This window comes from Schistocerca nitens, chromosome 4 (assembly GCF_023898315.1).
Source record: "Schistocerca nitens isolate TAMUIC-IGC-003100 chromosome 4, iqSchNite1.1, whole genome shotgun sequence".
NCBI lineage: Eukaryota > Metazoa > Arthropoda > Insecta > Orthoptera > Acrididae > Schistocerca > Schistocerca nitens.
This window is the reverse complement of record NC_064617.1, coordinates 259889529-259917091: the sequence shown is the minus strand read 5'-3', so window position 1 is coordinate 259917091 and position 27563 is coordinate 259889529. Positions and strand designations below refer to the sequence as shown.

At 39.1% G+C, this 27563-nt stretch overlaps 1 protein-coding gene across 1 annotated transcript in view; it reads right to left on the bottom strand.

The window, feature by feature from the left end:
- LOC126252843 (protein TRC8 homolog) overlaps positions 1 to 27283 on the bottom strand; it is a 43643-nt gene extending 16360 nt beyond the window's left edge. The window contains exon 1 of the mRNA XM_049953791.1: positions 26804 to 27283. Coding sequence (XP_049809748.1) covers positions 26804 to 27041 — 238 coding nt within the window. The 5' untranslated portion in view covers positions 27042 to 27283. The remainder of the gene's footprint in view (positions 1 to 26803) is intronic.
- Positions 27284 to 27563: the final 280 nt, after the last annotated feature.

The window sequence follows — 27563 nt, the reverse complement described above, 5'->3', positions numbered from 1 at the left end:
GGCATACACAGACCAATCGGAATGGCATGCGACTCATTGAAATCTGCAAAAACAATGACCTATTTTTCAAATCAACATTTTTCAGGAAAAAGAGCCTCGAAAACGAAAACTTGGATCTCACCTAATCCATTACTAGGTGAATATCAGTTGGATAATGTAATGATCTCCCGCGTAAATACAGTAGAAATCATGAAACAAAGTCCTTAATGGACTAGACCTAGATTCCGACCATTACCCAACAAAATTCTCCCTAGATGTCATTCCAGAAAAAAAAAAAATTCACTAAGAAATCTCCACACTGTAATTATGATGTACAAAAGATAAATGGCAATGAACAATTTACAAAAGAAACACAAAATTTAAAACCACAAAATTAGCAACAACTGCAAGCAGGACTTTTAAATGCAGCTGAAACTGTAGCACCGCAAACAAGAACACGTAAACACCAATGGTGGACAGATGAGTGTGACCAACTGATAAATCTCAGACAACAGGGGTGGCAAAATTGGTTGTGCAACAAAATCAAAAGACCCTGGAAGATCTCAAAGATAACAGGAAAACAGTCACAAAAGCAATACGAACAGTCCGTAAACAACACGAAGAGAAAAAATTGCAAGACAGAGAAAATGATTTCAAGAAAAACAATTCCTGAAATTTCTACAGAGTATTCAAACAAAAATTAACAAAGTACTCTCCTCCATCACTCCAATTCGAAAATGAACATGGGGAAATTGCCCATACCAACACCGAAAACTGTGAAATTCTTGCAAAATACTTTTCTAAATTACTGAATTGTGAAAAGCCTGCAGAAAAATTTGAGTTCCATCATACACAACAAAACCCAGACTCAAAGCCACCAAGTTTACGAGAGATTAAAGAGATAATTCAGTCACTGAAAAATAACAAAGCATCAGGAGAAGACCAAATCATCGCAGAATTATGGAAAAATGCAGGAGAAAATCTTATTGCAAAACTCAAAGAAATTATACATGAAATCTGGAAAACTGAAAAAATCCCAACAGATTGGAAGACTGCAATCATACATCCTCTGTACAAAAAAGGATGTAAAACAGACCCCAGCAACTATCGTGGAATCTCTTTATTGTCAATAACATACAAAATTCTGTCTAAAGCCCTACTAAACCGCGCAGAACCTCAGCTGGATTCAAAACTAGGCAAATACCAAGGTGGGTTCAGAAAAGGTTGATCATGCGTAGAGCAAATCCTTAACTTGAAAAACTCAATGAAATATTTACATAGTACTTCAAACAAAAGTTATGTCATCACATTTGTCGACTTTAAAAAAGCATATGACAGTATAGACCAAGAATCCCTTTTTGAAGTATTAGCAGAATTTGGACTAGACCAAAAGACAACAAACATCATAAAAGAAACACTCACGGAGACAAAATCCAAAATAAAATTTATGGGAGAATTGAGCACAGAATTTGAAATAGACACAGGAGTACGACAAGGGGATGTACTGTCCCCAGTGCTCTTCAATTGTGCTCTTGAAAAAGTTGTTAGAGAATGGAAAAAAGCAGGTGCACTAGCGCACAGACTGGCACCAAGACGTAAGGGCATTGAATTAGACTGTTTAGCATTTGCTGATGACATGGCACTGATCGCACAAGACATTACCGATGCACAGAAACAGCTAGAATTATTACAAGAACAGGCAGCTAAAATAGGATTACAAATTTCATTTGAAAAAAAACAAAATTTATGACTGACACCAAAGATGCACCTTCTGATCTCAAAATTGGTAATAACTACATCTCTCGAGTAAAAGAATTTAAATATTTAGGTGAATGGATTGCAGAAAATTGTAATGAAAAGAAATCTGTCAGATCAAGAGCCCAGAAAATGGAGACGGCATTTCAGTTAACAAAAAACATTTACAACAAAAAGAGTCTCTTGTGGAACTGCAAAATACGACACTGTACAACAGTAATTAGACCCGAAGCTCTCTACGCATCTGAGACACTAAACCTTCAACACAGAACACTAAAAGAGGAATTAGAAGTGAAAGAACGTAAGATAATGAGGAAAATCCTAGGACCAAGAACTAAAGATGGTGTGCATTATCCAAAACCCAATGCAGAAATATATAAAAATATCTCCAAAATAACAGACACAATGCGCATGAGAAGAATCCAATTCATGGGGCACTTAGAAAGAATGGACTCAAACAGGTTAACGCACAAAATCCATACATTTTTAAAGAACAAAACTACAAGACCGAACTGGTACAAACAGACGGAAAAAGACCTGACAGAATTAGGGTCTCCAAATCTACATGATAGAAATGAAATCAGAAAAATCACAAACACACGGGGTTTTGAGGAAGAAGAGAGAAAAACTAACTGACATACGTGGTCTACACAACGAAAGCTAGCCCTTTCGTTGTTTATGAAGGAATACTGGGTGAAAAGGAAGGCCAACAAATGTTGATTACGCGTGGTCCTAAGTGATCCATCCGCGAAGAATAAGCACTGCACAAAGATTCCAATCATAGTTTTTTAAATACAAAATAAAGGCAAATGAAATAGTATGATGGTTAAAATGTGACGAAGGATCACAAATTTTAAAAAACCACAGTTATATTTATTCAGTTAAATAGTTTAATCAGTAAAATCATTTAAATAAAGACTTCGAATAAAAAATGAGATTTAAACACACAACCTTCTGTAGTAAGGAATGTACCTTTACCACTACATCACAACACTGCTCTGTATCCTGTAATTTTATTTATTTATTTCACAGTAAACCAGATATTTTTTCCTCAATTACTTGCAAGTGAGGGCTCACCATATTAAATAGTTGCAGGATGTAATACCTGGGACCTTAACCTACAGGGTGGTTTTAAAAATTCATTCCCGCCCCTGCATACCTCTCCTGGTCAGATAATTTTAATTACTAATGATCTACAACTAAAATTCTCTACCAACTTGTAAGATGGAATTGCACAAGATTGACTAGCAGGACATTATTTGCTGCCACCTCAAATGTGTGTGTTCATTTGACCTGCACTTCCACAGTAATGTGAAACTGTACCTATTGTTTGCAAGTGGATGTGGCTTCGACATGATGGTGCAGTATCTCATTACCACATTAAAGAACATGAGCATCTGAACAACAGATACTCTCACTGACAAACTGGAAGTGAAGGTCCTCCACCATGGTCAGTAAAATTCTCGGTATTCACTCTACAGACACTTCCCCTGGGGTTACATGAACTTGTTTGTGTGCAAGGTCCCATAAGGATCTAAAGACACTGTGCAATAAATAGTGTTACATGAGAGAGGGAAAATGTGATCTACTATTGTTACACTAGCATTGAGACAGCTGGATCAAAAGGGATCAGGAAGTTTTATGGTAATCTTAATATTTTAGAAGAACATCATTTCCTGAGACTAACCATGTAAACTTTAAAGTATTCTGCTGTGGTAACATTAGTTACATTTAACACACACACACACACACACACACACACACACACACACACACACACACACACACTTTCCTCCTTCAGCTGGCACCTATGAGCAAGTCTGCTGCATCTACAATACAGGCACAGTCAAAACCTTTTTCCCTCTATGGAGTGAAGCCTGTAAAACAGAAGGTAGATAATGGTAGACAAAAACTCTGAATAAGGCTGAGGTGTGCCTGTTCCACTCAACTGGTGACTGAAAGATAAGGGTCTATCATTGAGACCCAGTCCAATACGCAATTTTAATCTGTCAATATATGTCATTATTGCCATCACCTGGTGATGGGCAACTAATAGGTAGCTACTTAAAAAATAATCTGCTTGCTCAATTTTATCCAAACATAAGGTCACTGATTCAAGAACACTCATACTGTGTTATTTGAATAGGGTTGAACGACTGCATGCCTGTACGAACAATAACCAGAAACTTTCAAACAGTAGAGGCTGTGGAAATGATAAGTAGGTTTGGTGCGACATAACTTGGGGAAGAATGAAGAACCAAGAAGAATCAATAATACAAATATGAAAACTGCAATTACTGAGTGCTATTAAATTTTCTGACAAGGTCATTATTTTAGTTAGATATTTGTTTTTATGAGAAATAAAAAACTGGTCTGATCTGTAGGCATGCAATTTAATTAGAAGTCGCTTGTGAGGAACAGTGTCAAAAGCCTTATGGAAACCTAAAAATATGGAATCAATTTGATGTCCACTGTTGATTGCACTTATTACTACGTGTTTCACAAGAATAATATTTTCTTAATCTGTGTTAGCCGTTTGTCAATAAATTGTTTCTTTCAGGTTATTCCTTATGTTCAAGCACAGTATATGTTCAAAATCTGACTGCAAACAGACACTAGTGATATGGGTCTGTAATACAGTGCACTACTCCTAATTTCTTTCTCAGGTATTTCTGCGACTTGTGCAGCTTTCCAGTCTTTGAGTACGGTTCTTTCTACAAGTGAGCAGTTGTATATGAATGACAAGTATGGAGCTTACCGTATCAGTGTACTCTGAAGGGAACCTGACTATTATGTAATCTAGACTGGAAGCCTTGACTTTCCTAAATGTTTTAAGCTGCTTTGCCATACCAAGGATACATACTTCTAAGTTATCCATGTTCGCAGCAGTTCTTGATTTCAATTGGTTGTTTGTTTGTTTGTTTGGAGTTTAAGGGACCAAACAGCAAGGTCATCAGTCCCTTGTTTCAAATGTGGTCCATTCAACTAGTGTGACATCTCAGGAAAGTCAGAACAATAAAAGGGAAAAGGCTAAAAATGTAAAAGGGCAGTGATGATGTCAATGGTAAAAACAAAATGAGGGAAGTCAGCAAGAGAACGAATCCAACGCTATGCTGAAGCAGCAGAGGCAAGACCACCTGCGACTTAAAAGGTGCAACCGCTAGAATGTAGTACGTATGAAAAAAGGAGACTAACCAATCCTTTAAAAAAAAAAGGGTAAAAACAGAGTAAAAGGGGAAGAAAAAAGGATCTCAGTCAGGGAATGAGTCGCGAATCTCCAAACACGGCTGACGGTGGGAGATACCCCAACACTCACCGCCCTGTCCCAACACCAGAGAGAGATTAAAAACCTTGAAACTGAGAATAAAAACCACTTTCCCGGAGGAAACCGAGAACCAGAGAGACCATCCAGGAATCGTCAGCCAACATCAAAGGTAAAGTGCAGGAGAGTCTGTACTTAGCACGCAGAGCCAAAAGAAGGGGGCATTCAACCAAAATGTGGGCTACTGACTGGAAGGCTCCACAACCACAAAGTGAGAGGCGAAAGGAAGAACGCCACGGGCCTGGTGTCACCTTAATCGCACGAAGTTTATTAGACAGGGGAATAGCCTCCCAAGAATTGGCCCATGACTGTGTGAAGTGGGATTTGATGTGAAGCCGTAAATCGGCTGCAGGAGGGGTTACAGAAAACGGGGGTAAGTGACTGCTCCCCCAGCCAAACGATCAGCGAGCTCATTACCCGGGATACCCACATGGCCAGGGACCCAAAGGAAGTCAATGGAACAAGCAGCATGGTGAATATCAGCGAGATGGTCTTGGATGGCAGAGACCAATGGATGGCGCGAAAAACACCGGTCAATAGGCAGAAGGCCATTCATTGAGTCCGTACATAACAAAACATTGTTGTGTTGAGACTGTTTAATAAAGATAAGTGCCTGGGAAATTGCCATCAATTCCGCAGTAAACACCCCACATGTAGGTGGCAGCAGATGATTTTGCGTTCCAACAGAGGACGTGAAGGCATACCCCACATGATCAGCAGATTTAGAGCCATCAGTGTAAAAAACAACAGCATCCCGAAATTCCGATAAAATTTGGCTAAAAAAGGAACGGAACACCATCGGGGGGATGGAATCTTTCGGACCTCGGCGGAGATCCATCCGAATTCGAGGCCGAGGAACTAACCAAGGGGGGACGGAGGGGAGGGAGCGAGGAAGACAGGACAAAGAAGGAAGCTGACAATCACGGCAAAGAGACGCAAGGCGGAGCCCAACCGGTAAACTCGCTCAAGGGCGGGAATCAGGTGGGCAACGTCCATGGTCTGGGAACAGGATAGAATAGGAAGGATGAGTGGGAGAGGAATGGATAGCGAGTGCATAAGACACCAGAAGCTGGGACCGCCGAACAGAAAGGGGGGGGGGGGGGATCCCAGCTTCAACCAGGAGACTATCAACAGGGCCAGTAGGGAAGGCACCGGTGACCATGATGGTGGACTGGATCCAGCACATGCAGTGTGGAAGGAGCAGCTGAACCATAAACTTGACAACCATAGTCCAAGCGAGACACAACTAGAGCACGATAAAGATGGAGAAGGGGGGGAACGGTCCGCACCTGAAGAGGAGTGGGCAAGGAAGTGAAGGACATTGAGTTTTTACGGAAACATCCTACCTTCAGAAGTCTGATATGGCACAGCCAAGTGAGCTTGTTGTCGAAAAGACGACCCAGGAAACGAAACTGTGGGACCACAGGCAATCTTTGTGCATCGAGATAGAGCTCTGGATCAGGGTGGATCGTAGTACAGCGACAGAAGTGGACCACCCGTGATTTTAGAGGAGAGAATTGAAACCCGTGTGAGAGGGTCCATGCAGAGGCACGCCGTATAGCTCCCTGGAGCTGCCGCTCTGCAGAGGCCATCGAAGAGGAACTAACCCAAATGCAGAAATCATCCACATACAGGGCAGGGGCGACCAAAGGACCGACAGAGGACCAACAGAGGCCCGACAGAGGCCACAAGTCCATCGATAGCAATGAGGAAAAGAAGGACACTCAAGACAGAACCCTGTGGGATGCCCGTCTCCTGGGTCCATGGAGAACTAAGAACAGTACCAACCCGAACCCTGAATGACCGATGGAACAGGAACTGGCGGATAAAATCTGGAGTGGGCCCCGAAGACCCCACTGATGAAGGGTAAGTAAGATGTGATGGTGCCAGGCCGTGTCATAGGCCTTGTGAAGGTCAAAAAATACTGCAACCAAATGGCGGCGCTGGGAAAAAGCCTGCCGAACTGTGGATTTCAAGCGAAGTAAATGATCGATTGGAGACCGTACCTCTCGGAAGCCACACTGGTAAGGGGACAATAGATCCCGAGATACGAGGACCCAATTGAGCCGACCAGCTACCATCCGTTCAAGTAACTTACAAACAACATTGGTCAGACTAATCGACGATAGCTGTCGACAAATAGGGAGTTCTTACCAGGCTTAAGGACAGGAACCACGATGCTATCCCTCCACTGAGAAGGGAAGTCACCCTGGAGCCAGATACGGTTAAACACCCGAAGAAGATGTTGCCTTTGTGGAGCACAGAGATGTTGAAGCAGTTGGTTATGAATGGAGTCTGGGCCAGGGGCCGTATCATGAGAAGAAGAAAGTGCAGAAAAAAATTTCCATTCAGTAAAAGGTTCGTTGTAGGATTCTCACTCACAAGGGGTAAAACATAAGGTGGAAGCATTGATTTCAATTCACCAATATTTACTTCATCTTCTTTTGTGAAGGAATTTTGGATACCCATGTTTAGTAACTCTGCTCTAGCGGCACCGCCATCAATTACATCACCATTGTTATTGAGCAGTGAAGGTACTGATTGTCTTGCCACTGGTGTAGACTTTACATATTATCAGAAACTCTTTGGGTTTGCTGCCAGATTTTGACACAGCATTTTGTTGTGGAAACTTTTTAAGGAAACACGCACTGAAGTTCACACTAAATTTTGAGCTCCTGTAAAACTTCGTCAATGCTGGGGATTTTGCATTCTTTTAAATGTGACTTTTTTTGTCGCTTCTGCAATAGTGTTCGACTTGTTTTGTGTACCATGATGGGTGGGGGGAGGGGGGGGGGGTGTCAGTACCATGTCTTATTAATTTGTTTGGTATCTATCTCTCAACTGCCGTCAACACTATTTCTTTGAATCCAAACCACATCTGGTCTACACTTACATAGTCAGACTGGAAGAAGTGGAGACTGTCTTAGGATGGTGTCAAGAGAATCTTTATCTGCCTTTTTAAAAACAAGTATTTTGCATTTATTTTTGGTGGGTTTGGACGATACAGTATTCAGTCCAGCTACAACAACCTCATGGTCACTAATCCCTTTATCTGTCATAATGGTCCTTATTTGGTCAGGATTATTTGTCACTAAGAGTCAAGTATGTTATCACAACCATTTAAGTTTCCAGTGGGCTCCTGAACTAGTTGTTCAAAATAATTTTCTGCGAAGGCACTCAGTACAATTTTGGACAGCGTTTTATGCCTACCACCAATTTTAAACATGTATTTTCATCTACATATTGAAGGTAGATTGAAGTCATCACCAACTATGATTGTATGAATGGTGTATCGATTTGAAATTACACTTAATTTTTCTTTGAACCATTCAGCAACTGTATCATCTAAGCCGGAGGGGAGGGGGGGGGGGGGCGGCATGTCGGTAAAAGGTTTCAGTTGTTAATTTATTATGGTTGTCAAGTATAACCTCTACCCATACTAGCCCATCACTCTATCCTTTCTGAACATTGTTAGTACTTTTATAGACTTACTTTTGGCTTTAGCCAGGTTTCCATACCTATTATGATTTGATATTCAGTGCTTTCTATTAGCGCTTTGAGTTCTGGTTCTTACAACTACAATATTGATTGTCCCAATGTCTTCACTTTTTCTATGTTCGACCTGCACCCTTTGAAACTGAAGCCCTTTCTGCACTTTCCAGATACCTTCTAACCTAAAAAAAACTGCCCAGTCTCCTCCACAAAACTGCCTCTACCCATGTAGCCGCTTCCTTAGTAGTGAACACCTGAACTATTTTGCAGTACCCAGAAACCCACCGCCCTATGGCGGAAGTTGAGGAATCTACAAACTACACAGTCACACAACTGCCTGGGCCTCTGGTTCCGAAATTCCACTAGGCTCTGTACCATAGGACCACAGTCAGTTCTCTCAATGATGCTACTGATGAAAAGCTATGCATTCATCTCAAAAGCCGAACTAGCAGTCTTTATTACTTCCGCTATCCACCTGAAATGAGAGAGAATCTTTGCCGATTCAAAGTGACGCACATTGTTAGTACTAACATGAGCCATCACCTGCAGCTGGCTGCATCTTGTGCTCTTCATGGCATCCAGAAGCACCCGTTCCACATATGGAATGACTCCTCCTGCACACCAAGAGCACACTGGATTCCTTCCCTCCTTTGCGGCCATATCCCTAAGTGGCCTCATAACACACCTAATGTTGGAGCTCCCAACTATCAGTAATCCCACTCTCTGTGAATGTCCAGACCTTGCAGGTCAAGAGGATTACTCTGGAGAAGGGCAAGTGACTTCATCTTACTCAGGGACTTGATCAGTCACAGATAGTACCCAAAACAGTTCATCAGACGAACTGAGGAGCCCCTCCAATTAGCCCCTGGGAAAGACTTTTGCTCCTGGGCACACCTTGGAACGATATCCCACTCGATCATGGGTGAGGGATCAACCTAAGTACAGGCAGAACCTGGGGTGGCCACAGTAGCGGACCAATTTGTGGACATGTGGGTCGTTTATTGGACTGCCCCACCCCGTCCTCCAGTAATGCCCGCTGGCAAAAGCTTCAAGCTGTTTGTTGAAGCTAAAGAATACTGATGAAATATAAAATAAGTCATTTCATGAATCTGAACACACACTGAACTTAATATGTTTTTATCATTGTGTGTAAAAGTGTTACTGTGTTTAGTAGCAATGTGGGTTAGGTTAGGTTTCTGTACATTCATTTATGTCAGCAGAAGGTAGCTATTATTTTAACAGTGCTATGTATGGTATCCCTTCTACGAGTCGTCAGGCACATTTTCTCTAGTGTTGCAGAAGATATTTACAATTTTGTTTTTGAAATGTGTAGCTGCAGTCAGCTCACACAATACTGCTCATCATGTCCTTTGCACTACTTCCCAAGTTGACAGAAAACATTGGTTTGTTTCCTATTGTAAACAAAGTTATTTTTAAAGGGGAATCTTACACATTCATTCGAAAGACTGGTTCCACATAAGTCTAGTGTGAGACTTCTTTTATCAATATATATTCACAGTGACATTAAAAAACAAAGAATAATTAGTATCCAGAGGTGACAGAGCACTGCCCTGGCCTGCTCTGATTGCTACTGCTGCGCAGCAGCATTACTCAGTCACTGCTGGAGTACTCACTATTTCTTCATGTTCTACTGTCTGTGTTAATACAAACCTGTAACACAAACACCACATTAGACTATTTTGGGACTGTTCTATTGAACGGGCACATAAAATTCCATTTTAAAAATAATTTTGTTTCCAACGGAAAACAAACCAACACTTTCTGTCGACACTGGGCATCCCATGAAAGGTGTGTTGAACAAACTTATTTGGGCTGCCTGCAATGAAACACTGCTAAAATAAAGTTGCAAATATCCCCAAATCATCTCATAAGATGTGCCTGATACTCTTGAGCAGGGGAATCCAAGTATACTCAATTTCAGTACTATGCTTGTTAGCACTTGACAATGGCTGAATAAGATGAAACTGAGCAGTTTTCTTAGAATTAAGAGGTGCCCCCTTCACATAAAATAAAAACACATAGTGTTGGAATACAGAGACATAGAATATTACAGGTGTCATATACTAAATGTGTCCCTTCTTGTACAGCAAGGTATATATGGGTCATGGAGCCCTGTCTTATTCTGAGTTTAGTCAGAAACACTGACTTCCTTTTCAGCGTATCGGAGAGGCTTGGTGACAGATCTTCTCACACATCACTTATGAATGAAACAAAATGGTGGTAGGATGTGAAAAATAGTGTTATGTTACACAGCTAAAACGTACAGTGGATACAGAAATGCACGATAATTAAGTCGTTTGTGTTATTTCTAGCATCATCTTGTTTGTTACTTGTAATCACTGTTCTTCAAACTGACAATTTTTCTTGTTGTCAATCAAATGGGAATCTACATGGGTATAGGGTAATCTTACTGTTGCCCCTGTGTTGTTGTTCAGCTAATACATGTGAATACCACTGCCCCCAATTCCTACATGCCCTGTTACCCAACAGGAATCATGTGAATCTAAGCCTTCTCAAGTTATATTGCAGATGAAAAGCTGTTGTATTTCTGGTTGGGTGGCTGTGTTGGAATGTCACACGTATCAACTTTGCCAGGAGATACGTATTTTCTTAGCTAGGAGACGAGCGTAACACTTGTCAAAAGGCATTTCAACACCACCACCTGCCTGGAAAGCTGACAGCTGTTCATCACAAAGATTCTTCCAACAGCTTTAAATTTTCAAAAAGCTGTCTTGAATATTATGAATCATCTACATTTACAAAAGTTGAAATCCTTGGATAACATAAGAGATATTTAATTTAATCGATGAAAGGAGAAAATTTAAAAATGCAGTAAATGAAGCAGATAAAAATGAATACAAATGTCTCAAAAACGAGATCAACAGGAAGTGCAAAATGGCTAAGCTCGAATTGCTTGAGGACAAATGTAAGTATGTAGAAGCACATATCACTAGAGGTAAAAAAGATGCTGCCTACAGGAAAATTAGAGAGACCTTTTGAGAAAAGAACCACTTGCATGAATATCAGAGGAAAACCAAGCAAAGAAGGGAAAGCAGAAAAATGGAAGGAGTATATAGAAGGTCTGTACAATGACGATGTACCTGAAGGCAATATCATGGAAAGGGAAGAGGACATAGGTGATGGTGAGATGAGAGATACAATACTGCGTGAAGAATTTGACAGCACACTGAAAGACCTAAGGCAAAACAAGGCCCCGGCAGTAGACAACATTCCGTTAAAACAACTTATAGCCTTGGGAGAGACAACTTGTCAATCTGGTCAGTAAGATGTATGAGACAGGCGAAATGCCCACAGACTTCAATAAGAATATAATAATTCCAATTCCAAAGAAAGCACGTGCAAACAGGTGTGAAAATTACCAAGCTACCAGTTTAATAAGTCACGGACGCAAAATAATGACACGAACTCTTTACAGGTGAAAGGAAAAACTGGTACAAGACGACCATGGGGAAGATCAGTTTGTATTCTGTAGAAATGCAGGAAAATGCGAAGCAATACTCAGTATGACTTATCTTAGAAGCTAGGTTAAGGAAAGGGAAATCTACGTTTAGAGCATTTGTAGACTTAGACAACACTTTTGACAATGTTGACTGGAACACACACTTCCAAATTATGAAGGTGGCAAGGTTAAAAATATAGAGGGTGAAAGGCTATTTACAATTTGTACAGAAACCAGATGGCAGTTACAAGAGTCCACGAGTACGAAAGAGAAGCAGTGGTTGAGAAGGGAGTGAGACAGGGCCGTAGCCTATCCCAGAAGTTATTTAATCTATATTTCGAGCACACAGTAAAGGGAACAAAAGAAAAATTTGAAGTAGGAAATAAAGTCCAGGGACAAGAAATAAAAACTGAGGTTTGCCGATGACATTGTACAAGAGACAGCAAAGATATTTGAAAAAACAATTGAACAGGCGGACAGTGTTTTGAAAGGAGGACATAAGATGAACATCAACAAAAGCAAAACAAGGATAATGGAATATGGTTGAATTAAATCATGGAATTACATTAGGAAATGAGACAAAGTAGTAGATGAGTTTTACTATTTGGGCAGCAAAATAACTGATGATGGTTGATGTGGAGGGGATATAAAATGTAGACTGGCGATGGCAAGAAAAGAGTTTCTGAAGAAGAGAAATTTGTTAACATCAATTATAGATTCAAGTGTCACGATGTCTTTTCTGAAAGTATTTGTATGGACTGTAGCCATGTATGGAAGAGAAACATGGACGATAAATAGTTAAGACAAGAAGAGAATAGAAACTTTTGAAATATGGTGCTACAGAAGAATGCTGGAGATTAGATGGGTAAATCATGAAACTAATGAGGAGGTACTGAATAGAACTGGGGAGAACAGGAATTTGTGGCACAACTTGATTAGTAGAAGGGATCGGTTGGTAGGACATGTTCTGAGGCATCAACGGAGCACCAATTTAGTATTGCAGAGAAGCGTGGAGGGTAAAAATCGTAGAGGAAGGCCAAGAGATTGAGTACACTAAGCAAATTCAGAAGGATGTAGGTTGCAGTCGTTACTTGGAGATGATGAGGCTTCCACAGGATGGAGTAAACAGCACAGAGAGCTGCTTCAAACCAGTCTTTGGACTGAAAACATCAACAACAACCTTTGCTGGTTACATTTCATGTACTGACTAGTCAGGCATGGCTGTGTAGCAGTAAAGGACATGACTGGAAACAGGCTACAGTATTGAATCCCAGACAGATCACAGCAATTTTCAGTATCCTTTTAATCTAACTTTCACCTCTCAATGATTAGAAGAGAGACCAGGAATGATACACAGTTTGAATTCCATGTTATACCATAGGCTTCCTTTCTCTGATTAATAACTGGGATAGATTAGGGACATGCAAATTGTTGAAGTGGTGTCCAATTGGACGACACACATTTGATCATTGAGTCACACAAAATTATTATGTACTGACTGAGGAGCAATGACAAAATCTGAGTGACCAAACTTCAGATGAGAGTGACCTTTCTTTCATTCAATGTGTCTAGGATTTTTTTGGCATTATTACTGCCATTAGGCATTATCCTGGAGAAAAAAGCACGCCATTATGAGGCAACTGTATTTCTAATTGCACCATGATGTACTGTATGAAGAAAAATAAGGGGTTGGGGAGGGGAGGGGGAGGTTTAACTTACTAGAGTGCTGCTGCCAACATTATGATAACACAGCACTGTGTGGTCTCAGAATCTACATCATATGCCATCATCTCTATACAAACACTCTGCTATTACAAACTATTTAAAAACATCGTGTATCAGTTGAAACTTGCTATGGGTCATGGCAAGAACCTTCCTTATATATTGGACAACTTCGTGATGGCCAATGTCAAAGAGTGGTCAGGTATTGCACAGCAACATTTCAGCTAACTTGTGGATGGTATTCCTAGGAGGATCCAAGCATTTTAAAATACACAATGTGCTGTTGCACTACAACAAATGTGAAGATTGCGGTATTATTAAAAATCTTTACCATGAAATAAAATAAAAAATATCCAGATTGAAGGCAACCTGTTTGAATGTGTATATCTGTGAAATTTATGACTGCTACTGGATAATATTCAATACAATCTTACTGAAACTCAAGCATTTTAAAATGCTTGGATCCTCCTTGGCATGCTATCCACAGGGCAACACACAATGCTGCTAATGCCTGTTTACTAACAATAGCCATCCTGAAGTCATCCAGAGTGTGAGGAAGGTTTCTCCTATGAACCACACCGCATTTGGACTGGTCTCTAGCATGCCCAATCTGCTACATACCAGAAAATAATGAAGATCATTCCATTTAGTTGATTCCCACCACGTGAGGCAGATTTGCTGGTGAACCATCATCATGAAAGATGAACCCATAACCAAAATGTTGACTGAAGGGCTGGACAACAGGTTGAATGTTCCTGTCAGTGTGCATCCCTCAGATTATGCTCAACAGCGATGAGATAAGTCATAAATCTTAATGAGATACTGGCCTGAAGTAAGACTGACCCATCTCCCTGCCAATATGGGACTCCATGTCTGAGTCATGCAGTGGTACATGGCCACCCCAAAAATATTACGGCGTTCATCAGGTGTCAGAAAAAATTAAATTTGTCAGCGTAGATAACTCAAAAAACGAGTGTTCCCTGTTCTACCCCAGACTCCCCCCCAGAAAACATGGCTGTGACTGATCGTGTGGAGATGGTTGCAAGGCGTTTATTGACACGGCCTTCCCAATTGCTTACAAAAAAGATGGTGTGCACATCTGTTACTTTCTCCTCTGAGTACCAAAGGACTATAATTTGTAGGTACCAGTTATCAGCTTGTGTTGCATGCAGGCACCCACTATGAGGCAGAACTCTCAACAGTGACTGAATGGTGTCGACTGGTGTATGAAAAATTCTGCAGGCAACTTCCCATGTAAACGTTCTGTAAAGTGATAAAGCTTGTGTGATTAAGCTTGAAATCACCCTCCAGATTATTTCTCAGGACTCTTACATGTCCTCCAAGGTCGTTGTTGCAGTGCTATACCATATTTTCTGGAGACAGTTTACGACAGTCACACTTGTCAATAGCACATTTCTAAATTATTTCATGTAACTGAATTCAAGGGGTCACCAAATAGCCAATTTGGTTTAAAGACAGTTGAATTGATGAGTTTTCTTGTAAAGCTCTGCGACTTAAGTTAACTTTTTTCTCTTGTTATAGATACCAACAAATGAGGGTGCTCTATTATCAATACCTCTAAGGAAAGATTAAAATAACTACTCTATATATGTGCTACAGTAATTCCATCACTTTTGTAATTGAGAAAGAATATGTACATACTGCCAAATGCTTGTCCTTTTTTTAAACAATACAATTATAAATTTATCATTGAACAATATTGTACCCATTGAATTTGTGGGTCATGTAATATGGCAAATGATAGTCTTGAGAAACACTTCAGTTTACAGATCTTTAACAAACTAAGTTTTAATCACAGCATGTTTAGCTTAAAACTACTTAGCTATTATACATTTTACTTCTACATTTTAATTTGGAGGGGAAAAGAATCATGAATTGTTTGTCATAATATTATTGCACTCTCCGAAGACACAACACCCACAGCAGCCTGAAATGCCATGGAGACATCAGAAGTGGCACTAAACCTCTAGAGAACACCAGGTGCAGCTGCAATTTCAGTGCGGGTTGACGGTCTCATATTATGTTCCTCCTCAGATGATGAGGACAGTAAAGCATTATCATTCTCTTCTGCATCATGAGTAGAACTTGTGACTAGTTCTTCAGCAGCACAGATTTTGTCATCTGATAGCATCCTTTGTTCCACACTGAAGGTACAAGGGGGGCACCAACAGGGTGTAAGCATGTACAAGAGCAACACCAGAACCTATAGTTGTACCTGCATTATGAAGAAGTTCAGATATTGGATCATCAGTTCCCTCTTTAGTCTCAGCAGCATTATCAGTTTCTGTCCAGGACTTCTTAAAACCGGTAGTTACGATGTCTGTTGTAGCTTCATCCCAAGCAGCAAGCTATGCTGTGGATAGCTTGCAGTACATTTCAATGTGGAACTGTTTCTTCTATTTCAATTGTGATAACATCCTTAAGAAGTCTGCATCTAATTATGCTTCATTGAGACAATTATTCTTTGATCCAATGGCTGCAGATGGCCCGGTGTTAGCTGGTAAGAAGACAACTTCCATGTTTGGAAGTTCCAGGTCACCAAACTGATGTGCAGAGCAGTGGTCTAAAGTTAGAAAAACATTTCTGTTCCTCACAGTCATTTGTTGCTAAACCTTGAACAACCAGCTATGGAAGAGAGATTTGGTCAGCCAAACTTTGCTATTCTCATAGTCGCATAAGACACTGAATAGCTTGACATTTTTTTAAAAAAATGTGGATTTTTGTACTTCCTAATCAGTAATGATTTGAGCTTCTCAGATGCATCTGAATTACAACACAGGATCACTGCCGACTCTCCTTACTGCGTTTTCCTCCATAAAATTTTTCACACTTGACATGTAATGTTTTTTCAGGCATCAAGTTATAGAAAATGCCAGCGTCATCCTCTTTGCTTCAAGCATGGGACAGGATAACAGGATATGCTGTGGGCTCCATGTGTTGAAACCATTCAAACAGCGAATCACCCACTTCTTCACATTTGGCTCCCCTCATGCGCTTGCCACTGCCACTAAATGAACAGCTTCCAGACTTGTCTGCATCTGCATTCTTGAACTTATTATTGATGAGAGAGCAGACTTCAGGATCCAAAAGTGTTCTGCAACCTATGTTTTAGTCTTCTCTCCAGTGTCCACCATATGTAGAAATTGCTGCTTTTGTTTTAACATCAAAATTTTATGAGGTTGTGTCTATTTTTGCTACACATTATGAGTGATTGGAAAAACACATTCACTGTTCACAAATACAAAACAGATGAAAAACTCTGGATTGTTGCGTGCTGAACACTGTGTGGTCTGCTGAATGACCCATCTCTTCCCCAGCGTCTTAAGCTGTTGAAGTGACGTATGAGCAGCAAGCAAGCAATTGGGCCACTGCTGTGAAATTACAGTACAGTATATTATTGAGAAAAACCATGTGAAATGCATTATGGAAAATACCGTAGTGCAAAGCACTACATAAGTGCACATTTATTTGTGTTTCGACAAAGAATAAGATATGGAATATGTAATGTGGGGCTCAAATTTTAGTTTGCTGTGTGAATTATCTGGAATTTGGTTTAAGCGGTACATTTTTAGAGGTAATTCGTCAGGGACTGAACAGCTACTAGGATTAACCAAGTTTTAGTGTACGCGATTTCATAATAATGAAGGTCTACTGTATCCCGCTATATTCCATGCCCACTTTGGAGATCTACTACTGGAATTACTACTGGAATTTATAAGTAGTAGTTTAAGACATTCCCTCACTGTGCCCAACAACGCAGGTTTTCTGGAACAAGTGACTGAAATTTAAATTACAGTGTCAAAAGTACTTTGTAATTGAACTACTAGCTTGGTAGGAGTGTTTATCTAGGCATGGTATCAAAACTGGCTCTTCAGACAGAAGACTGCTTGACCCTGGCATGGTCACATGTACTGATTACTGAGCATATATGGACTTTAACCGTATTTCCAAGGCTGAATGCTAAAGCAATTATGACTAGCTACAAAATATTTGATCAAGTGTGTATCCACAACAGAGGAAAATATTTGCAGAATAAAAATCCACCTCTGTTGCCAGAAACTTCTTAATTTATTTGATGACCAGCTTTATACTTCAAAGCTTCATCTTCAGGTACCACCAAATTTATGCGAACATAAATGTGTGGCAGTCAATCCAGTCAGTCTTGGGGGCCACACCTACATCAAACAAATGCATGGAGTGTAGGACCAGCAACCACAGTGCCCACCTGATCATCATGACACAGAAGTGACTCGTGCAGACACCCCAAAAGCCAGCTGACTGCTCTTAGTCGAACTGCAGTGGAGTGATAACATCAAACTTCACTGCAGTGAATAAATGTACAGTGAGGCTCTGGTTAATATTCACAACCACTTAAATAGCTGGCTGCAAGATGAATGTGTGCGACCCCTACACAATTCTAATTACTTACTTTTAAGGACTTAATGCATCTTCACGTCAGGTTATTAGGCTTATGAAAACAGTGGCTGGATTTTTCACTCCACAATAAAACAGTTAATGCTGGACTTGGGCATATTTTACTATGGTAATGCTTCTGACAGAGTACCCAACATTAAGGGTTCTCCCAATCACGCCCAACTTCAAGTCACTCAACTCTTCATTTACTAAGATGGACACACATTGTGCCTGAATTTATAGTACAATTAAATTAAATTGCCACTTTCTACTGTCTTATGTACAGCAAGCGGTTCATATCCTTGTCGTCGGCATGTGCCAAGCACGCCATACATATTGAGCTGAGTAATGCAAGAATCACTGATAACTGGTACCACATGATACTTTTTTAACTGACAGGGAGCCAAGTTGCACTATACCAACTAAACTGTTGCTTGGGAATGAAGTTAAACATCATTTGTGTTACTAGAACAGTGGCGTTACACTCCACCCTCCTGATAATATACAGGGTGTTTCAAAACGAATATACGGCTTTTAAGGCTTTGTAACACATATTACATTCACCTTACAATTATAAATAATACACCAAATGAAAGAGCAGTGAAACTTTGGTGAATGTGTCAGAAGTAACTGTTGCAATAACACTGTTTCTGAAGTCAGGTAGATCAGCTGGTATTGGAGGCATAGACACACGATTGTGTTAGATCGTGTGTGAACATGGAAGTCATGCATAAAATGCTATGTCAATAAGCCCCTTACACCCAATCGACTGGTCAGATAAGTCGTCGTCTAACCAGTCATGCACTGAGTTATGCCAGTGAGGCAGTGCACCATCTTGCTCCCAAATAACGATGTGGTGGTCAGCTTGTTTCCATTGAGGCATGGGCCATAGCTGCAGCACATCAAGATAAGGAACAACAGTTACAGTTGATTCACTAAAAAAGAAAGGCCCATAAACTTTCTGCAGGGATATTTCTTGGGGCTAAGAGTGAAAGACTAACTCGGCCAACAAGTTTTTCAGTCATTCCATACTCCCATTGCGCACAGGTATACAAACAGAGCTGTTTGAATTGCTCTTTCATTTGGTGTATTATTTACAATTTTAAGTTGAACATAACAAATGCTACAATGCCTTAAAACTGGTGTGTTCATTTTGAAACACCCTGTCTGTGTTTCCACAGAGTCACGGGCCATCAAGTCTTCTGCAAGGAATGAGTGCATATTTTATTCTTATGTCTTATATTTCACTCTTATAGTGCTGCCAGATTTAAAGAAGTGTCTTATCTTTGTAAAACACACTTTTAAAAACACTTGCTAGACATAGATAGGCTGTAACGTTGCAACTGTTTTCCTTCGTTACAGTGTGGTGTAGTGCAAGATATGATTGATTCTCTCCTTTTTAATTGACTATTTTTACACACATACTAAACAACACAGTGTTAAATTGAGTGCTTCTTTCTGATTCTTCAGTTAATGTTTTATTTGCACGAGTGGCCTTTTATTAGTAGAGCGCGTGGCTCATTTACCCCCTATACATTTATGAAATGGGGAAATGGGCCATACAGATATGCTAACTGAATTATATGGGGCAACTGTGCAACATGCTAGAAGTAACTTGACCATATGGGGGCCGGACGCCTCAAATGGCCCTGTTGCCCTACTTCTTTAAAAATGATTTGTATAGCACTACTGTAATTATTAAATGTGGTTTACAAGTACATTTAAATATAATCTTCATGATAAAATTAGCACAACCTTTAATCAGCATAGGTCACGGTGCAGAAATACAGGAGTAAAACACAAAAGGGGGCTACATCTACTTAGAGTACTGAAGACCTGAAGTAAGTGCTCAATGATGTGAAAAATGAAAATAAGATTACCTATGGTGCGGCAGTTTTGTATGTCCCTCAGTTCACACTAAAATATTATGTTAATAGTACACTAAGGAATGGACACACATTGTGAGAAGGTAGAGATGGTGACGGTGTCATCTTATCTACATCCAAAAGACGAAGAAGTGGCAAATGTCATCTGAAGATGTTGAGTATTACATCAAACAAAACAAACTATAACTACACAGTCCGATTCACAGCAAAAGTGACTGAATTTTATATCCGCGTAACTACTGATCCCATCTGAGAAACGGATGCATGAATTATTTGCATGGTACGTTGATCAACTTCCTTTTTAAATTTAAACAGCAATGGCATTACAGACTGCTCATAATAACCAAAACTTTAAGGAGTAACGGAGAAACTGTGAACATTGATTAAACCAAGTAAAAGTGCCACATCCACTTTTGAAATGATACAAATCGTTTACAGTAGTGAAGCAACGAATCGTAAAAATGTTTTCAAATGTTTCATGATGGTTGAGAGAGAAAACTGAAAATAATCCACATTCAGGATCATCACTGACAGTTCGAGCCAAAGAAAATGTTCAACAAGTGGCTGAAATTCTTTAAAATGATTGTTGTGCATCTACAGCGTTAATTGAGGAGCTCATTGGAATTCTTAAAACAACTGTCCATCACTTTTGAACTGAAAATCTGCACAAAAAGAAAGCTTGTTGTTGCTCTGTACACCACCCCCTCACTGAAGATAAAAAAGATTGCAGAGCAGAACACTGCAGACACACAGAAGTATCACCAGCTAGGAACTCAAGACTCACGTCTTGCATCATAATGGCTGGTGAAACAGGGTGTTTTCACTACAAATCAATTACAAAACGTCAAAAGTAAGTAATGGAAAGGTCCAGAATCTATGGTGGTGGTGGGGGGGGGGGGGGGGGGGCATCCAGAAATGCCTTGTCAAGACACCACTGTCTTTTCTTTGATCCAGAAAGAATTAACTATAAAAAATTAACGTCAGAAGGTCAGATGGTGAATCCAGACTTGCTATTTGAGTGTTTTAAATCTTTTAAGGATGTGGACTGTTCAGGTTCAATCTGAATACCAAAATTAAGAAACTCAGTGTTTATTGGACTTAACCAGTGCACAAAAGCAAGATCATATGTAATTTCTTGGTTAAAAAATGTATTGTGGTGCTTGAACACCCCCTTATTCATTTGATTTGTCCGTGTATGACTTCTGAAAATTTCCAAAACTAAAAGGGCCAGTGAAAGGAAAGCATTTCAAAACAATTTCCTGGCATCCTGACATCTACAACCATGATACTACAGTCATTCCAAAGGTTGAGTATCAGAACTGTTTAGAATAATTTCTACATTTCCAGTTATATAATGGTACACAATGGCCTATTTTGAATAAAAAGTCATGCAAACTAACAAAAAAACAATGCCATGTATTTTACATTTTATTTCACACAGTTGCTTCCCTACAGGACAGATTGTGCATATTATTCAAAAACATACGAATGGGTATGCATTTATTTTTTTTTTTTCATTCAGGAAAAGGCATTACCTTTTTATAAAGAAATTCAAAGTACTGAACTTTCTCATTATGATCAGGTCAATCCACAATTAACTTATGATTCTTTTTTTAAAAACTCACAGACACTGTGATAAAACAAAATGACCCTTTTTAAAGTAAGAGTTGTTTGAGTAACTGGCATCAAACGAAAGTGTAGGACTAATTATTCTAGGTATGAAAATACTGCAATTTTTGTTCCTCAGCTCATGGTAAAATGATAGTGAAGCTTTGAGGATTTAAAGGAAATTACATAATTGAAAACTGGATTGAGAAGAGGTGCCTATACAGACCACAATGTCAGCAAGTGAACAAGGTCGGTTGGAAACCACACTTTTCTCAATGGGTTCTTTTTACAGAATATTGGGTCACAGAGGCAAGCATCATTATTTTGTGATGTACACAAAACCCACATTTCCAGCACACTGAATTGGATAGCTTAGGAACACTACGTTACTGTCAAGGCTGCCGTCTCATAATGTCCATATTTCACAACCCCTTGATGTTTTACTGCTACAAACACTCACCTGTAATATAACTCCTTTGGCATTAATAGCAATAGAACTACAGACATGAATGTCATCCTGAACTAGACTAACACAGCTCATTTAGAGTGTGCTATATACACTATCTGGGTACATTTTCTCTAAAATCTTGAAGTAACTGGGTTCATGTTAAGAGAGTTGGGTTGTTTGAATTTTTCTGTAACTCAAACATTCAGAGAGTTTTAAATACGATATTTCAATGAGCAAGTTTCAGTCTATAATAACTGACTACTCTAAAAATTATCTTTAATAAAACATATGAAATGGCAGGGTTTAAAATAAAATGGATGAAGTTCATATTGCAACACTGTGATCCAGTTACCCCACATTTCTTTATATGCATATACTCTCCTATATAGCCACACTTCAGACACAGCTCTTTGGAGCAGGGTGTTTTCCCCGATAGACTGAAATATGCCATTGTAAAACCATTGCATAAAAAGGGGGATACGTCGGATGTGAACAACTACCGCCCAATCTCTCTTCTGACAGCTCTATCAAAAATTTTTGAGAAAGTAAGGTCTTCAGGAGTAGCCTCCCATATTTGTAAAAATAAAGTACTAACAAAATGTCAGTTCGGTTTTCAGAAAGGCTTTTCAACAGGAAATGCTATATACGCTTTCACTGATCAAATATTAAATGCTCTGAATAACCGGACATCACCCATTAGTATTTTTTGTGATCTCTCAAAGGCCTTTGATTGTGTAAATCATGGAATTCTTTTAGATAAGCTAAATCATTATGGTTTGAGGGAGGCAGTGCACAAATCGTTTAATTCATACTTAACTGGAAGAATGCAGAAAGTTGAAATAAGTGGTTCATGTAATGTTAAAACAACAGGTGATTCCTCAAACTGGGGGCTATCAAGTACAGGGTCCCACAGGGTTCGGTCTTAGGTCCTTTATTGTTCTTGATATACATTAATGACTTACCATTCCACATTGATGAAGATGCAAAGTTAGTTCTTTTTGCTGATGATACAAGTATAGTAATAACATCCAAAAACCAAGAACTAAGTGATGTAATTGTAAATGATGTTTTTCACAAAATTATTCAGTGGCTCTCAGCAAACGGACACACTTTAAATTTTGATAAAACACAGTATATACAGTTCCGTACAGTAAATGCCACAACTCCAGTAATAAATAAAGACTTTGAACAGACGTCTGTAGCTAAGGTAGAATTTTCAAAATTTTTAGGTGTCCATTGATGAGAGGTTAAACGGGAAGCAACACATTGATAGTCTGCTGAAACGTCTGAGTTCAGCTACGTATGCTATTAGGGTTATTGCAAATTTTGGTGATAAGAATCTCAGTAAATTAGCTTACTATGCTACTTTCATTCACTGCTTTCGTATGGCATCATATTCTGGGGTAATTCATCATTGAGTAGAAAAGTATTCATTGCTCAAAAACATGTAATCAGAATAATTGCTGGAGCCCACCCACGGTCATCCTGCAGACATCTATTTAAGGATCTAGAGATCCTCACAGTATATATATTCACTTATTAAATTTATTGTTAATAATCCAGCCCAGTTCAAAAGTAATAGCAGTGTGCATAGCTATAACACCAGGAGAAAGGATGATCTTCACTATGCAGGGATAAATCTGACTTTGGCACAAAAAGGGGTAAATTATGCTGCCACAAAAGTCTTTGGTCACCTACCAAACAGCATCAAAAGCCTGACAGACAGCCAACTAACATTTAAAAATAAGTTAAAAGAATTTCTAGATGACAACTCCTTCTACTCATTGGCTGAATTTTTAGATATAAATTAAGGGGAAAAAAAAACCTTAAACATTAGTGTCGTGCAATATTTTGTGTAATGTAATACCTTGTACAGACATCTTTTATTAGCCGACACGTTCCACATCATTACGAACTGTCGTATTCATGATCTATGGAACAAGTATTAATATACTCTAATCTACTCTGTGGGGTTCCTAAGACTTTTGGCCATGAAATGTATGATACTACAGCAGCAAGATTTTTCATCTAAACTATATAGGCCTACATGCCACACTGGTAGCACATTCACAGTCAAAACAAAGAGAAAAAAGAGAGAGAGGAAATCAGAGGGGAAATATGACATATTTAAAATGATATGCACTCAATGTGATCAGCTCTTTATTATGAAACATAGTTAGCATCTCCTGAACCCTCTAAAGTCAAACAAACAAATAACTTCTACCAGTACTCTTGATCACTCTTAAGCAGTTTGTGGCACAGTTAAAGTGGTTTAGGTGAAATGCAACAGGATGTATGTTACCCATGTTACAGTAAGACAACTTAATTAGCCATATAGTACAAATTTGTTTCCCTGCGAGAAAAATTATTTTCTGAGAACTTTTCCTCTTGTAAACTCCAGAGTGTTATGGCTGTACCATGCATAAAAGCTGTTCCAACATGAAAATGAGCTTCCACTGTTTACATTTTGTTAATGTTACCATCACCGTCACTCCCCCCCCCCCCCCCCTTCAAAGATCAAACTGGTTGTAAGAAATTAATTATTGGTTCAAATGGCTCTGAGCACTATGGGCCTTAACATCTCGGGTCATCAATCCCCTAGAACTTAGAACTACTTAAACCTAACTAACCTAAGGACATCACACACACCCATGCCCGAGGCAGAATTCGAACCTGTGACCACAGCAGTCGCGCGGTTCCAGACTGAAATTAATTATTATTAAGACTATTATAGGGAATTTAGTACATGACATTTTCCTCTGCCAGGAATTACAATTTCTACCAACTGCTACCTGAATTTGAGATGATAATCAAGGATTCCATTTCTTTGTGTTCCATCTACATTACGCTGCAGTCTAAGGCATGTTTCTATGACTAATGTTTCATCTCCAAATCAACAGATGACAAAGACTAACTCAAACAGGCTCAGGAAATCAAAATATTTTTCTTGTTCTTGTATACTTAGTTGGGCACCACTGCAGAAATAAATATGTACTGATACAATTGTAAGTAGCTTAAGCAGCTGACTGTCAGTCTTAGTAGACCCTTGATAAACAGGAAACAATATGAAAAGATACTGGGTTCAAACTGGATAGAGATGCTGTACTGTATACTCAATTTATACATCTAGTACTTCTGAGCCTTTTGCTCAGACTGACAGAACTAAGACTGTCAGTGAATTTCAAGACAGTTTTTATACATTATGTGCAGAGAATAGTGGCCCCTCCCCCTTGTGAGTCTCTTTGTTTATGCATGAATATACACCAAGATATTCTGGGCATTTCTTAATTACATTACACTGCTTTTCTGAATTTATCTTTCAGCTTTAATTGTTTACAATGAAAAGTGAGTTACAAACAATTTAAATGCACATATTGTGCTCTGCTACAAATCAATGTTACCACAATCATAATTTCATATTTACAATCAATTACCTTCTTCTAACAACCAACCAAATTGTCACTTTACAAAATAAACCAGGTATTTGGCTACATAACAGATCAGAATATCACCACAGCCCGTATTTCTAGACGGGGCATTACCACACTCAAAGATTACATCAGTCAATTTTGTATTATAAAAATCTGAAAAACATATGAAAGTAAGCATTTCATTGTACTGTAAAAAACATTCTCCACTTCTAGTTGGAAAAGATGATTCCAGATTACCACACTGTCCTCTGATTAGAACAATCATACTGCTATAGCTACAGTCCACAAAATAATTGAAATTCAAGATATACCTAGTGTTTAAGAATATGCTACCTCAAATGTATTGTGTCTATGAAAGCCTACTAGGTTCAGTGACAGAAGACTCACACTCAGTTTCATGTGAAAAGCTTGTACTTGGAAACATTTGGAAAATTTTGACTATGTTGTACTCTTAGTGTTGTCCACCATAAATTATACCTAATAAAAAAATTTTACAACAAAGTGACACCATCTAAAAAAAAATCCTCCTCAGAAATTACAGCAGTTGTTCCTTCCACAGAACAAATCTGCTCCGGTCTCTGGTTAGGAATTAAAGGAAGTGACAGTTTCAACTGCACAAAATCATGTTATTCAAAACTGCATCAGAAGAAGAAATTTGTATAACCACTACCGTTGTTAACAGGACACCACTACCGAGGACGAAGTAAAAACAAGCTTGAAAGAAATTACAGTATGCAAAACTTATGTTCCTTTTCGGGCTCATTTTTTTATTTTCGGAATGTTCCTATGCAGATAACAGCTATCTATTCTTCAGCTTGAAATTAAACGTGCAATACAATGATTTGCTATTTAAGCAACTCTGTTTGCAACTTAAAGCGTGTTGTTTAAAATATAGTTAAGTATCATCAAGGTGATGACATTTAAAGTAAAACAGGTGGCGAACATCAATTATAATAAAAGCTGTTTTACTACATGTATCATATGACATCATGCGAAAGCTTGTCATCTTATGACAAACGATGTTTATCGGGCCATAGTTCACTAAACAATTTGTGTACATCTCTTGTCACAATGATAATTGCACTAACTGAGTGACAGCGTACAGTAAAAAAAAGGAACCAAAATGAAAAGAGATGTACATTCCCAGCGTATACAGAATTAGTGACAGAAGTAAAGCATTATCTCGGGTACATGATGCGGCAAAATATTAACCTACGTCATTCTGACACTTAACTTTGTACTCACCAAAACCGGAGAGTATGAACTTAACAGCTGCGATTATGAGAACTTCGTAAAATCTGTCTTCACCAAAGCTGTCAATTTCATCAACGTTCTGACCATTGGTTTCGAACGATGAATTATCAGAATTGCTTTCGCCAATAGGCAAACCATGTCCAATTCGTAAAAGTTCGTCTATGACAAACAGTGGTGGTACACGAAGAATGACGTCCACTAGGCTAAGAAACCTCATTCTCATCGACATCTGTAAATTCTTAATTTAAAAACTGTACTAGAATTTGATGTTCGAAACACCCTCCTAATACACCAATTCCTCTTGTTTCCCACACAACCACACTAAGCAATGATATTATATACACAAATGCAACAGTCACTTCAAAGAAAATATATCTTGTAAACAGATGTCGCTGACGCACGAAGTCTAAGCTAGTCTCTACACAGACCGCTAACGACCCCATTAATGTTGAAACCAGCTGGACTGTGTTTTGATGTACGTAATCCCAAAGAAATGCATGTTTGAAACCTGCCGTTCCTGAGAATATGGTGCCTCGAAAATCTGAATATCTTTAATTTTTAAGGATTAAAGAGTGTAAAACTGTACGGATAACAATGAACATTGACAGTTTTGGGGGCCTAAATAACAGTTATTAAACAAACATTGCATAAAGCACGAAAAAAGGAAGTTTTGCTGAGGCAAGCAAAGAGAACATAGCTTTAATTTCACTGGAATAAACAAAATGCCATACTAAATACGGAAACAGTAATT